Below are 14,600 nucleotides of genomic sequence, written 5' to 3' on the forward strand. Positions count from 1 at the left end.
CAGAAAAAGCAGCCAAGGCATTTACTGAATGGGGACCACCACACTTTATGACACAATGCCGTCTTCATGATATATAACTGAAGGGGACCACCACACTTCATGACACAATGCTACCTTGAATGGTGGGTCAGCATACGATATTGTCATTATTATGGCAATTACTCCCTCACACTAGCAGCATTCTACCAAGGCGACTGCTAATTCCAGTTCAAGCATGTCAGCACATACTTTTCTCTTTTTGAGCAGCCTCCTACACCTAGTTTTAAGAGAACTCCTGCCAGAAGCCTAAACATGATGTAAAGAAGCCTATGTATACTTTCAAGGGAGAGACTACCCTCTTACTAATACTTTACTAAGAGGGGCTGGTTGAGGGCAAACATTTAGCACACTTTTTGCTTCCAGCTGTCCAACTCACTTGTGTTGCATACATAATATCATGCCTGGCAGGTCCACCACCCTGCCCTCCCAAGTTCATGGTAACTCTTTACTGCAGCTTTTATTGAACGGCTTCCCTTTTTATTCTGCTTCTTTGACTTTATGCTTCCACCATCATTTGCGCACTCTAGGCATTAGTATTTCAATGGCCTACTCGGCATTGCCAAAATAAATATTAGTCATCCCAATACCTTTAGTCCATTTGTGGTTTATGCCCAGACCTCTTTGCTGCCAACCAAGTCCCCATTTTCAGGATGAGTATCACTCATCACGTTACTCTTTCGTGGATTCTCTTGGAAGGTGTAAATACACTATTTAGCACAAATAACCGTCAAAATAGGATTCTCGTTACTTCTATCTGAAGGCTTTTGCAAAATGCCTCCACAAATAAACCAAATTTTGATGTACAGAATTTTGTAGAAGAATTGATTTCGTTAAAACCTTGCCAATGGCAACGGTTATCTCCTTCTAGAAACCTCCCGGAGCCTCTGATCGTTAGTACCCTCCTCACTGGGAACGGCTTTTTTCTTCTATAATCCTCCCGTCCGTAGGAACCAAATGCGGTATGCCATCAACAACCTGCAAGTTGAAAGCGCAAAAACAACTTGGGTGATGATTCGCATGAGCTACATGAGGAATGAGAAGGCAAAGTGACGTCGCATCGTCAAAGGAGAGAAAGTACCGGGTATGCTACGCCAAGAGAGTCATTGAAAAGCTCGCCGGATTGCTCGCAAAACCTGCAACCAAAGGTTTAGAGTGATCCAATATTGAACTGCAATCTCTCTCTCTCTCTCTCTCTCTCTCTGTCTCAAGCCTCTTTGTGGCTTTACCTGAGTGGTTCTTTGGAAAGTGGGCAAGCAAGTAACTCTAAAAGGTTCTTGTTGACAACCACCTTCTTTGTTAGGGTGCCCCAAGGCCAAAAGCGCATGGTTGAGGGCCAAAAGCCCATGGCTTGAAAGATCTCAAGAAAAATAACATAAAACGGTATCGACACTAGTCTTTTGTAATGGAGCTTGATATGACTTGGGAGTAGCTTTCGAGCACCTCCCCCCCTCATGCTAAAGCTAGAACTCTAGCAAGAAGATGCTAAGCCAGCATTGCGAGAAGCATGTCCCCATGAAAGCTTTGTGATTCTAGCTTGTGAGTAATGACGACCTGACAAGGTTGTTTCAACCAATCGAAAAGAAGCTTCAAGTTTGTGCACAGTGCACCAATCACAGGGCTTGGGCATTGGAATGCTCGGCTAGAATTGGCAAAATCCACAAAGCTAGGCCAATATGAGCTAGGGACAAGTCATCTTATGGTGGTTCATGCACGGTGTAAGAATTGATTTCTAAGCTTGCTACTCTTAAGGTTATAGAACTAGGTGCATAGGTCAATAAGAGGGTATTTGAGGCACTATCCTTAGGCTCAGACTTAGCTTCTAGGACTCTTTCTTATCTCAAGTGCATGTGTTGTTTGGTGCAGTGGAGGCTCCGATTCTATGTTGACTCTGCTTCGACGCTTGGTGCTAAGGGGCAGCATGTAGATTTTGTCATTTTTTGTCTAAATTTGCAACTGGTCAATCTTTGGTTTATGAGCTAATTCAATGTGGTCAAAGCTAGCCCAGTGTGGTCAAAGATAACCCAACATGGTCAAATAAATCCCAGCATGGTCAAGGCTAACCCAACCTATGTTGGGCTATAACTCAGCGTGTGTTGGCTTACTAGTAACTCATTGTGGTGCTAATGCAATGTGCTACTAATTCAGCATACGCTAGGTTACTAACTCATCATGCATTGGGTTAATAATTAATCAGGTAATTCAACATGGCACTGAATTAAGTCCAGTTGAGTGTTGACTTTTGCTAATTCAGCATGCACAGCTAATTCATCATGATGCTAATTTAGCATGTGCTGTGTTACTAACTTAGCAAGAGTAGTATTAATAATTCAACGAGCACTAGGTTAGGTTTCATCACTATTTTGGATTAGATTTGATGCATTAAATGTGCCAACTCGTAGACCTTGTGAAGTATTAGAGTGTTAGTCTATGTAAATATGCCAATTGGTAGACCTTGTGAAGTATTAGAGTGTTAGTCTATGTGAGAGTGTCAGCTACTAACCCAGTGTTGTCAACGTTAACCCAATATGCCAAATTAATTCAATGTGTGCTAGGTTATAATTCAGCATATGCCATGTTAAAATTAACGTAGTGTGTCTTCTCCAGACCGTGTTGTCGATGGAATGTTTTAGAGATTTTTGAGTTTCAAAGGCTTGTTTGCTGTGCTTGGACTGCAAGGGGGCTACTTATCTACCCATTCTACCTAGTTACATATAAGAATCAACAAGAAACAATAAGAAAAAACAAAAAAGAAGCACATTGGAAGCAAACGATAGTGCTTTTCTAAAAAAGGGGACTGTTTCTCATTTCCAAGGACTTGAAACACTCAACCAATCGTCACTTTTTAGTTTTTCTATGAGGATTGGACATCATTTTTACCTTTCCCTAGATTTGTGCAACTAGAAACCTCAAAAAGCATCTACAAAAGCTAGAATTGATTATCTTTCTCCTTCCACACTGAACTTTCCTCCTTTCTCAGCTCATGTCTTTCCTAATCACCAAAAAAAAAACTACTTTTTACTTGGCTACTACATTTTGGACCATGGGAGATAATGAGAGAACCACTGCATATGTAAGAAAAAGCATCCTCTAACTCCTCGAATATGGTGCAAATAATGTGATGGTGACACTTGTTGAGGGGATCTTGGAGTTGTGCCAACGGAGGCTCCTATTCCAAGATACTCCTTGTAAGAGCTATGTAAACATGGACAATCCAAATGTTTTGCTCAAATGGCTCTCAGAGTTTTTGCAACTATGAATCACCAAGAGAATAAGCAATGACCTCCTCTAGCAATGGTAGAGGAGATAGGGTTGTCGCCACCTCAAAAGCTGCCCACAGCTTGAAGCTGCCAAAGAAGGAGACTCCATCAATAGAGATCTAGGGACAAGACCCAATCATCAGACAGACAACACCAGAGAGCAAGATGTGGACATGCAGGAAATGACAAGAGAAAAGACGACAGATCTAACCAATCTATCAAGCTTCACCCGACACATGGAGGATAAAGATATGCAAGAACTGAAGAAAGGGATAGCCGACGGAGGATGCAAGAGGCTCGGAGAGTTCACCTCATCAAATTTTAGTGTACCACGTGCATTCAAAAGGAGGAGTATTTTACTTTAACCTTTTGGAAAACTTTAATAGGTTTACAATAATAGGAGGGGTTTTTTAATTCAAATTTAGAAAAAAATCACTTAGTTCATAAGTAAAGAGAGGTGTTTTTATTGGGGGGGAAATTTTAGTTGAGGGGTTTTTTTGATACCCCTTTGAACGCACGTGATACATAGGGTTTCTATGTAGTGCACCCCCCGAGTCAAGAGGCTATTGGCAAACTTTCGATCCGCATTTGACAATTTTTTACTTTTCCAAAACGACACGAACAGACTCCAAAATGCAAAAGCTATCTCTTTTGTGGCTCTAGCTTATAAGCATTCTACTCATGGAGGGTGGCCCGCCAGCATACTATGCAATAGATCGAGAAAGGGAGAGCCATATCGGAGGTGTCAAAAGGAACCTATGTGGGAGTTATCCAAGGAGGTAGCCGAATCCTATTTAAATCCCTCGTGACCCCGAAGCAGTTAGCATGGGAGCAGCTCTCACCAAAAGAAAGGAGGATTTTTTGTGGCCCCTCCATTGCCACCTCCACAAAAGGAGATACTGAAAAAACTCGATCATATCCTGGCTCTATTAAAGATAAGCTTCCTACTGTGACAGTCCACAACGAGATGTTGAATGAAACCACAAAATGGCTCTACTCATGTGCAGTAGTAGGATATATCCACAATCCTCGAGCCCTTGCTCTATTCCTCGAAGAAGATGGGTTAGGAATTTTTTGTCTCTCAAAAAGGTCTGAATGCTACTAGCGTTTGCTTTGTGAGGAACAGATACATTGTTCTCCTTTTTGAAAAACCCAAAATAGCATCAGAAGTAGTGCAAAAGGGCTTGTGGACCATTACGAGTTAGCCGCTATCCATCCAAATGTGGGAACCTCCCTTCAACCTAACTCACTTTCGCCCTCGAAAATGCCAATCTGGGTAGAATTCCTTGACCTCCGGCTTTCCCTCTTCCCTCAAGTTGAGGCACTATGAATGCCCCTAGGATAGTTCCTAGACTTGGAAACTGAAAGGTTCATCATTCCAAGAGGAAACCCCCAAGCTTGTGTCATGATGGACCTAGCTACAGAGCCTCCAAATGCCATCCGAGTTCTAGATGGGGACGGATCGGGGAGGTATTCTACAAAAACATCCCCAACTCTTGTTTCATCTATGGTATAGGAGGACACTTAATTAAAGGCTACCTGGCTAGAAAAAACCATAGGGAAGAAATCCTAGAGACACCCATGCCTTGCCCGCAGGATGAGCACGAAGAAGAAGAAGCCCCCATAGTCGACCCCAAAACTAAGAACAACGGGAAGTAAAAAGGCTAGTGGAGGGAAGTCAAGAAAGAGCAACAAGTAGACAAGGTAGACCCGATAGAGACAAATGATGAAAAACATACATATAGCTCAGAGGATGGAGAATTCGTAGAAAATATGGACTCAAAGCCCAACTTGAACGAGAAAAACACGAAGCCCTGGATAGAGATGTCCCCCCCTTACTCTAGTGAAAGGGAAAAAAACTCTTCAGGTTGAAAGGCAAAGTCTTCACCTAGCCCCTCTGAGTGAGAAGCTCAAGGAGCCAGGAGCCACAGAGAGAGATAAGAGAAGGCTAACCTGGTTCCATAGGTGAATTTTAAGAAGAAAAGAAACAAAAGTAATACCCAATGATGCAAAAACAAGACCTATTCACTTTCCTTAGTATCAATGTCCAAGGATTATTAAATGATCCTAGACTAGCAATTCTCAAAAGGTGGATCAAAAGCAGAGGTCTCACCCCTGACTTTATAGCACTTCATGAAGTAAAGGTTGGGGGTTCAAAGCCAAGATGGAAACACAAATAGATTGATGACAAAAGGGAGTGGTATTGCACTGATCATGAAGAAGGCAGAGGGGGGCAGTGCTGGGAATTGCCAAGCACCTTTCCCAGGTGGTAGGAGGGATCCTAACTACCTTCGGTCAAAATGGAATAGGGGTTCTCTTCACACATCCCAATCTAGAGTGTCAATTGTTCTCGATTTATGCACCCAACTCTGCTAGAGAGGGTTCTTACAGTGGGAAGGTAAATCCCTGAAAGATAACACTATCATACTGGGGGACTTCAATATGGTAGAAAGAAGAAGTGATAGATGGAATGGGCTAGGCCACGTTTTAAGAGGGAGTGGGTTGAAATCTTAGATTGATATCAAATATCAAGCCCTCTTGATTGATGCTTCAGAGAACACAACCTTCACCTGGACCAATAATCAGATAGGGCAGAACCACAAAAAATCAGGTCTAGACAGAGCCTACTTTTCTAGAAGACCTCTAGATGGTGCTCTTTGCCACAAGGCCACTGCTCTCATGTCCCTCCATTTCTCTAACCACAGGCCGATACTTTTATCTAACCACAGGCTGATACATTTATCCAACCATAGGCTGATACTTTTACCACTGCTCTCATGTCCCTCCATTTCTCTGACCACAGGCTGATACTTTTATCACTAGCAAAGGGAGAAGGGAGGAGATTCCACACTTGGTTCAAAGCCAACCCTTTTTTCTTTTAGCTACCTTACGTGTAGACAAAGATTGCAAGAACTTGGAAAATGGCATTCGGAGGAACATCTAGCACCATAGATAAATGGGTGAGAGCCACTAAATGCATAGGACGCTTCTTGAAACTAATCAAACAAAGATCAGACAAAGCCAACAGGCGAGTGAGGTGACAAGTCCTAGAAGACAGGATCACGAGACTGGAGGATGACTTCTCACCCCAAGGACAAGATCAACGAAGAAGGGCAAGGAACAAACTATAGACTGAGGTAGAAATCAAAGAGAGACAAGCAAGGATATACACAAGAGATTGGTGGGCAAGATCAACTAAGAAGGGCAAGGAACAAACTAAGATTGAGGTAGAAATCAAAGAGAGACAAGCAAGAATACACACAAGAGATTGGTGGATAGGAAAAAGCGACAGGTCCAATGAAGGAATGTACGAAAGTCTTTAAAAGAAACACCCCAAGGAATCCTTGGATGCTCTATAGAAAGATGAAGACTAGCATGCATGATCCTAATGAGATTATGGAAATTGTCAGCTCCCACTTCCAAGCTATTTTGGGGGAGACTGAGATCCTTTCAACTGAATGAGAGACCGTTGTAGATAGATGAGAATCAAATAGGTCTCCCCTTTTGACTGCCAATATTTTGATAGAGATCTTACCCTTGAGGAGCTGAAAGAAGAAACTGATGTCATGTCTAAAGGGAAGACTCCTAGAGAGGATGGATTCCTGGTGGAGTTCTACTAAGCTTGCTCGGACATTGTTGGCTTATGTCTTCTAGAGATCTAGCAAGATTCAAATTAAAAAGGCTCACTAGATCTGAGAATCAATATAGGTATGATTAAACTAATACTAAAATGAGCATCCAAAGAAAAGATAAAAAATTGGCAACCAGTGCCCATGTTGAGCACCAGCTACAAGAGTTTTGCCAAAGCTCTAGCTACTAACAGGCTAAAAATCAAGATGTGATGGTAGATAAGGGAAGAACAGAAAGGATTCATCCAAGGACAACACAATTTAGAGGTTATTTTAACTCTATGGGAAGGACTCGAACTTATTGAGGAAACCCAACAAGATATTTGATTCCTCAAGGTAGATTTTGACAAAGCCTACGGTAGGATGGAATGGGGATTTATTCTCTTCTCAAGACATGGGAGTAGGACCCAGGTACATTTCCTACGTCAAGATACTTCTCTCCCAATCTAGAGGTAAGATTGAGATTAATGGAAAGATCTCTCCTCCCTTCGCGCTAAAGAGTTCTATGAGACAAGGTTGCCCTCTTGCTCGGATTCTCCCAATGCCAAGGAAAATTCTAGGCGTAGCATTTTGGAGCCATGGGGATGCACGGGGAGGCCCTCTTATCCTAAGGTCCTTTAGACACTCAAGGCTGCCCACCTGTCTAGCATGGGCAAAACGGAATCATGCTTTACACACTTCCTGGATAGTTGCCATCATGGACCCCACATCTTGCCCATCCAAAGCTTGTGCATGGGCAAGGATGCTTGGCTACCCAAGTTTGGGTGCTCAAGCTCTGCCATTGTCTTTACCTCTGGCAAAACTTATCGCATGATAATATGAGGAGACCACAATGTTGCACATGGTGTAATGCTTGGGCTCAAGCCAAAAAGAGGTTGGACAGACCTCGATGAGTGTATCTTCCATAAATATTCGTATTCAAAGAATAATGAATTCAACTTTAAGAACTCATGGCAAGAATAGAGAGTGAGGATGCAAGACTAGTGTTAAATCTTGTGTGCCTTACTAGGGATAGTTTAGAGACCTAAAGAGTATCTACAAGGGGAGAGTTCTTGTATCTCTCACAATCAAATAGTAAAGGAGTCACCTGATCTATGGAACAAATAGGCTCAAAAGTATCCTAGACTTATAATCTTGGGGAACAAATTTGAAATAGAGGATGTCTTTGCAACAAAAGGCAACAAAGATGATCCAAGAACCCATGATTCAATAGATAGTGGTAGTGCAAATGCTTGGACAAATTTTGTTATCAATAGACAATATGCAAAAGCATTTGGATACCAACTGGTCAAATGTATTTGGAAAGCAATTAAAGTAAATTTTGAAGAAAAGAATATTCATAATTGCCACTAAGGAAGACCCAAGTTTGAGTCCACCTCAAAATGATAAAACCTACAAGAAAGAGTGTATATAATGTAGGCTTCCATAGGCAAAAGGGCCCTAGCTAACCTTGTAGCATTGATCGATTATTGGAGGGAAGATTGCACTTGATTTGATTTTACACACACATGCCATAATTATAAAGCATATTTGGCTCTTTTCTGGCATTGTGCACATTGTTTCAAGCCTTGAAAAGCCTCTTGGATATTTCTGCCATCATTTGGCACAAGGCTTGTAATAGATTGGATTATATATTACAGTTCTATCTTCACCGATAGTTCAGATTTCAATTGATACGTTACTGTATTGTAGTTGATTCAGAAAGTGATTTCATGGACACGATGAGTACATTTCTTGCACCATGTCTACGACTAGCAACCTCAATCTGTAGGCATCTGTTAAGCTAGACAACTCAATTACATCACACGGAAATACCAAATGGAGACCATTCTTGTACTTCAAGATAAATGGGAGTATGTCGACAGGTCTACACCTAGACCATTGGACGATCTAGCTAGCAATATCTCCACTCCACCCATTGCCATAACACCAGAAGCGAGATTTGCACCTCCACCTTCACCAACAATGTTCGCACCTGTAGTAGATCCTGCCATTTCTATAGCACAGGTAGAATGGGACAAGAAAGACAAATATGCATATCATATGATCAAGCAAAATGTGAAGGATGTCATGCTAGGACAGCTCAACATAGTGAAGACATCAAAAGAAGCATGGGATATGTTCGTAGCTGATTACGATTCTAAGAACACTTCTAGGATTCTCACACTGAGAAACTAGAGTTTTTGCAACAATAGTGTGGAGTGTCAACTTTACAAACTATCTCCACAACTTAGACATGCATGGTATTTGGACACTTGGAGATTTGTTTAAGTAATAAGACACAAGAAAAAAATCTAGAGAATTGAAAGAGGAACACATTCAATCACAAAATTGAACTTGGGTAATAATGCAAGCTATGATAATCATGAATTATCCACATCAGAATGTCTTGACTTGAAAATGATGTTGGCCTAAAGGCCTTGAAATGTCATAAACCTCCATGCCATTCCATAATATCTGCAACTCATCTATCAAAGGGTCTAGATACACATCCATGTTCTTCACCTTATGCTTTCCTGGCACAATGAGTGCCAACATCATATGAGCCTTCTTTATGGTCAAACATGGAGGGATATTATAGATTATGGCTACCACTATACCATGATGTGGATTGTTGCCCAAATGGATTAACACCATCCATAGCCAATCCAAGATGCAAATTCAAATGCTCAAGCCCAAATTCTAGCCTTTTATTTTCTACATGTCTCCAAGTCTTTCCATCCATGGGGATCCTTAATGTTCCTTCCTTGAAGCAGTGTGTGAATCCCAATCCATAAGTCCAACCAAAAAACAACAATGAAACAGGTGCATCGTGTGTCTTAAGATGGGCTTGTGTATCCATAAGCTGCTCACAAATTTAAGATTAGAGTTGCAAGAAAATCTTTTCTTTCCCTTTCATATAACATTTTTTATGGAGTAGAAGAATCTGGGATAAAATATGGCATTTTATTGTTTGGTCTAAGTTCATCCTTCTTGTTGGAATAGTTTGGGTTGCAGTGCACGGATCAAACATTCATATTTTATGTCTCAAACATTTCAGAGAACACTCAACTATAAACTAAACAGTGAATCTCTCTCTCTCTCTCTCTCTCTCTCTCTCTCTCTCTCTCACACACACACACACACACACATACACACACACTTTATATACTTTATAAACACACACATACACACACAGGTCTCTTATTTGCTTACACTCTTGGTGGCTACACAAATTGCCCTAGTCCCCCCCCCAAAATCATTTAGAATTTTTGTTAAACACACACACACACGCACACACAAATTTGTATATTTGATTCGTTCTTAATGACTTACTTTATTAAGATCTTTAATTTTTGAAGTCCCTCTCTTTGGTCCCCTATCTAACTAATTCTCTTACCTAATCATCCCCCTAGTTAACTAAATCCCCTTGTCTTATTTACTACCACTACTCTATACCTAGGTAATTTAGTCCTTTACTCCAACCCACCTTTTAATTATAAAACCCTTACCTTACCCTTCTTTGAGTAGCCTAACCTACCTACCAACCTAGGCTCTACCCTTACCCAATTTCATTCCCACCCTACCACAACCTTCTACCCCTCCAAGCCTCTTTCCACCACCTTGCTTGCGGCAGCTACGTGCCTTTTTTCTTTTTTCTTCATTTACACATGCATATACATGCACCCATGCATACAAATTACAAAGAAACACACATTTATTTACATTGACACACACACATGCATATACGCTCACACGCACACATAGACATGCACCCATGCACACAACTTACAAACAAACACACACTTATATACACTAAGACACACACCTACAAACTCACACAACTTGCTTACACACACTACCTTTAACCCCTAACCACTTTTAACTCCCTACAACTCTTCCTTCTCTCCCTTAAACTTTCTTACATACAATTCTTGCTCTCCCTTATTTACACACACACACACACACAATCATGCACATATGTTCCCTGAGCTGGTCCTCAGTTCTTCAAGCTGCTTCTATCAAGGTTCCCTTACTACCCCTTGCGCAACCGTATTGCGCTTGTTTTCATTGCTTGCAAGTGTTTTATGATCCTCTGCCAGCCCTTATTTTTTGTTACTTCATTTGCTAAGTTACTACTGGGTTTCGTCCATAAGCCCCATGATCGCTTAAATTAGCAAACATAGCTTGATTTATAGCTTGGAACCTTCATCTTCTTTTGTGTGTTCTGATGTGTCAGCCCTTTGTTGTACTCAACCTAAGTTGCATTTTCCTTCCATAGCTTGTGCACGACCTCTTTTTCTTCCTTGTACTATGACTTGGTTGCCTTTTTGGCGTGCTCTTCTAACCACACGTCGATTGATGATGGACTCCCCTTCTTTGTTTCAGCTTGCAGTCGCTCAAGCTTGTTCCAAGAATCGGCTTGTTGGTCACAGCATGGTTGAGCCTCCCTTGTTGAGAATCGGTCATGTTCTCTAGCAGTGGAGCTAGCACTTGCGAAGTTCGCTCCAGTTTGTGGAACTTGTCACCTCTTCAACGGCTTGCTAATCACAATAGCTTGCCTGAAAAAGATCACTGGCCTCTCTTAATACTTAAGATATTAAAATTCTAGAAGACTTTTTAACCAGAATCACCTAAGCACACAAAATGACTTGATCTAGTTGCATTGATACCTAGTGCTTGCTAAGTTACATGTGTGCATGCATAGTCAGCCTTATGGTTGACTATGGCTTCGCTACCCACAGATTCTTTCAGGGTGAACCTATAGGCTCTGGGCCTTGTCTTAGTTTATTTATTTTGTTTATTTCTTGGTCCTAATCGTTTATTTAAAAAAGAAACCCATAATTTATAGATTACTTTCTTTTGAGCTTCTTTCATAGTTTAATTCTTTTAAATACATAATTTATTTCTTTTTTCAAATTTTTCTATATATTTTTATTGTTCCTTATGATTTCATATAGAGATGCCTATTTCTTTTTTGTACATAAGAATCTAATTACTCATAGATGTATATTTGTACCATTATGCTATTGTGATTTTTATAAACTATAAATTCTTTTGCTTAGGAGTTTTTTACCATATACTTAGGCAAGCATTTTTTCACTAAGGATTTGTTTTAAATGGTTTATAGTCATCTAACTTTTTTATATCATTTTATAACCATATACCGCCCATATCGATTAAATTGGCACATACACATGCACACTTGCAAAACTAGTTATTATGCCACATTTTAAGGGTGTGGACTACCCCCCTTATTATCTCACACACTTTGGTGTAAGACTAATGATGGATTTGTGACATTGATTGTACATATAACATGGTTTTTGCTAAATTTTGATTTATGTGAGTCTAGACGGATGTCTTTGTTCCCAGGTAAAGCAATAACATGCCAGGGAATACAGGCATTGTGTCTACCCAATTATAACTATGATGTTCTAACACCTAGTTTTTCTTGGATGGTGGCAGGTAAGTGGACCCTCACCTTGGAACCTAGACTACCTGATGGATTCGACACCCTTTTCCAATCTTGATTTCCTATTTCAAACTCAATATGATTATAAATTCTCAATTTTGTTAGAATTTTTGCAAGTCCCAACTTAGATGTTGTAAATATTTTTGTACTTGTCTCATATATAACTTTTTATTCAAATGGTGTAATTAATTGTATGGCTCATTTATTGATGGGACTTTTAAATCTAAACACACACACACACACATCCCCTATCTCTGACACAGTTACACATATGAACATTCCCCCCCCCTAGATGTTGTCGATACACATATGCTATTACTCCCCCCCCCCCCGGTGCCCCCAAGTGATGTTGAATAGGAAATCCCCTTGGATGGAGTTCTTTTTTGCAATAAAAAAGTTCATTTGTTTTGGTTCTCTCTACTTCTTGTACTCATGCATGATATCATTATGACTTTTTAATATAAAAAATAGTTAAACTTTCCCCCCCTAATTTTTCTTTGTGCTTTCAGGCAACCTCTACATTTAGTTACACCTTAATACTTCATGCTTTACATCTTCTTGTCTCCAATCCACCCATTTAGGCTCTGACCTTTTCACCTTCAACCTCCACTTGGCCATTAATTGTACACCAACCAAACTTTGCCCCCAACCGTTATTTTCTTTCATAAATCCTTTTGCTTTATGATTTCTAGAAATGGCTCACTTCATAATGACAAGTCCAAAGAGAGAAAGAATGATTAGTGAGTGACGAAAGGGAGAGGAAAGCAAATGTCATTGTTGGAGAGGATACACACAAGGAAGCTATGGATTTGGAGGATGTAAATTATGGTTATTACATGATTTTGTACTTGGAATTCACAAAACTAGAAAATTGAACACGAAATATCACGGTTGGATTCTATTAATGACTCATTAAAAAATCTAACCAAAGGCATCCCTGAGTTATCAGATTCTTAATTGGTAGCTCCTATTGTAAAATCACCAACTCCTCCACAGCAATTTGAGGGATCTATGTCTTGCCTTAGATAAACTTGAATATTTTAAAGGACCTAAAGCCACCAATAGATAATGGGGAAGAAAAAGAAAGAAATAAGGATCCTACAAATATGTTTTTGCAAAAATGGCAAGAATTTCATCGACTTAGGAATACCCCTCTTGAAAATAGACTCATGAAAGCTGGTCTTTTCCTTAGAAAACAAAGAATTAGGAAATACATAGTTGGAACTTTCGAAGAAATTGATTTGTTATGAGATTCAATAAATTTCCCAATTAAAAAAGGAGGGGCAATTTAAGAATTAAGTTTCTCAATTGTTGCAGCCCAAGAAACCTCAAACACAAAAATATTATCTTTTGAAAAGAATGGACTATGAGAAGCCTAAGCGACAAAATATTTTCTTTGAGTTCTTAGGCAAATATCACTCTCCTTGGAACTACCCTAGAAACAAACAGGCAAGAGCTAAAGCCTCAAATATACCTCCACAAAAGAAAAGTTACATATGTTGCAGGATTATCGCTGAAAAGTATTGAAAGCTCGTCGAGATAGAGGTTTATTATGATGATAGCACCCATATGTGTTGCCTATAATTGGCAATGTGGCAGCATGTGGCAGCCCATATTTGGTCCTCATGATTTGATGAGGTTTGCACCGAAATATGTAAATATTTAGGGGAAAATCTTTGGTTGTTCTCATCCTCTCCTAAACTTGGAAGAACAACTTGACTTAGCAAGCTCCAGAATAATCTCACCCCATGTGTCTCATACCAAAGATTGTCCTTGTTTTGTATGTATTACATAAATTAAGACTTAGCCACTCAAAGATTGTCCTCTTTTTTATGTGACATATATATTAAGACTCGGCCACTCAATATAAAAATGGGTGCTCCTTTAATCCCATGGGTAAAAAGACCATTATCTGCTTCTGATGCTAGAAGATCGGCCATCACATTTATCCTTGTTGATGTAGTGTGTTTTGAGTTAGTTGAACTTCTAAGTCAATTTTGAGGCTTGATACTAATAGTATCTCATAAATCGCTTTATTGTTTCATACTCACCATGAAGTTATCCAATTGCTAGCATTGAATCACTCTTGATATTCAACTAGCGATCCCTATTGTGATAGCTAGTCAAAGGCTAGAGATTTGAGCTCTTCACTCACTCATGTTATGGTGTAGTAGTACCCCAGAGAGGAAGCCACAGTTATATTTCCTTGTAAACAACAAT

The 14,600-nt window shown here is 40.0% G+C and overlaps 1 protein-coding gene across 1 annotated transcript; it reads right to left on the minus strand.

Annotated features, from left to right (window-relative positions):
* Positions 1-410: 410 nt before the first annotated feature.
* LOC147884838 (Trm112p-like protein) lies at positions 411-1,426 on the minus strand. Its single transcript, XM_087397910.1, has 3 exons — positions 1,266-1,426; positions 1,118-1,172; positions 411-1,014 (listed from the first exon to the last, which is right to left on the minus strand). The coding sequence occupies exons 1-3, from the start codon at positions 1,382-1,384 to the stop codon at positions 943-945; spliced, it is 246 nt and encodes an 81-aa protein (XP_087254036.1). The 5' UTR covers positions 1,385-1,426; the 3' UTR covers positions 411-942.
* Between the last annotated feature and the right edge of the window lie 13,174 nt (positions 1,427-14,600).

This window comes from Dipteris shenzhenensis, chromosome 26, assembly GCF_047967505.1.
Source record: "Dipteris shenzhenensis isolate YYH24624 ecotype China chromosome 26, Dip_SZ_1.0, whole genome shotgun sequence".
In the NCBI taxonomy this organism is placed as follows: domain Eukaryota; kingdom Viridiplantae; phylum Streptophyta; class Polypodiopsida; order Gleicheniales; family Dipteridaceae; genus Dipteris; species Dipteris shenzhenensis.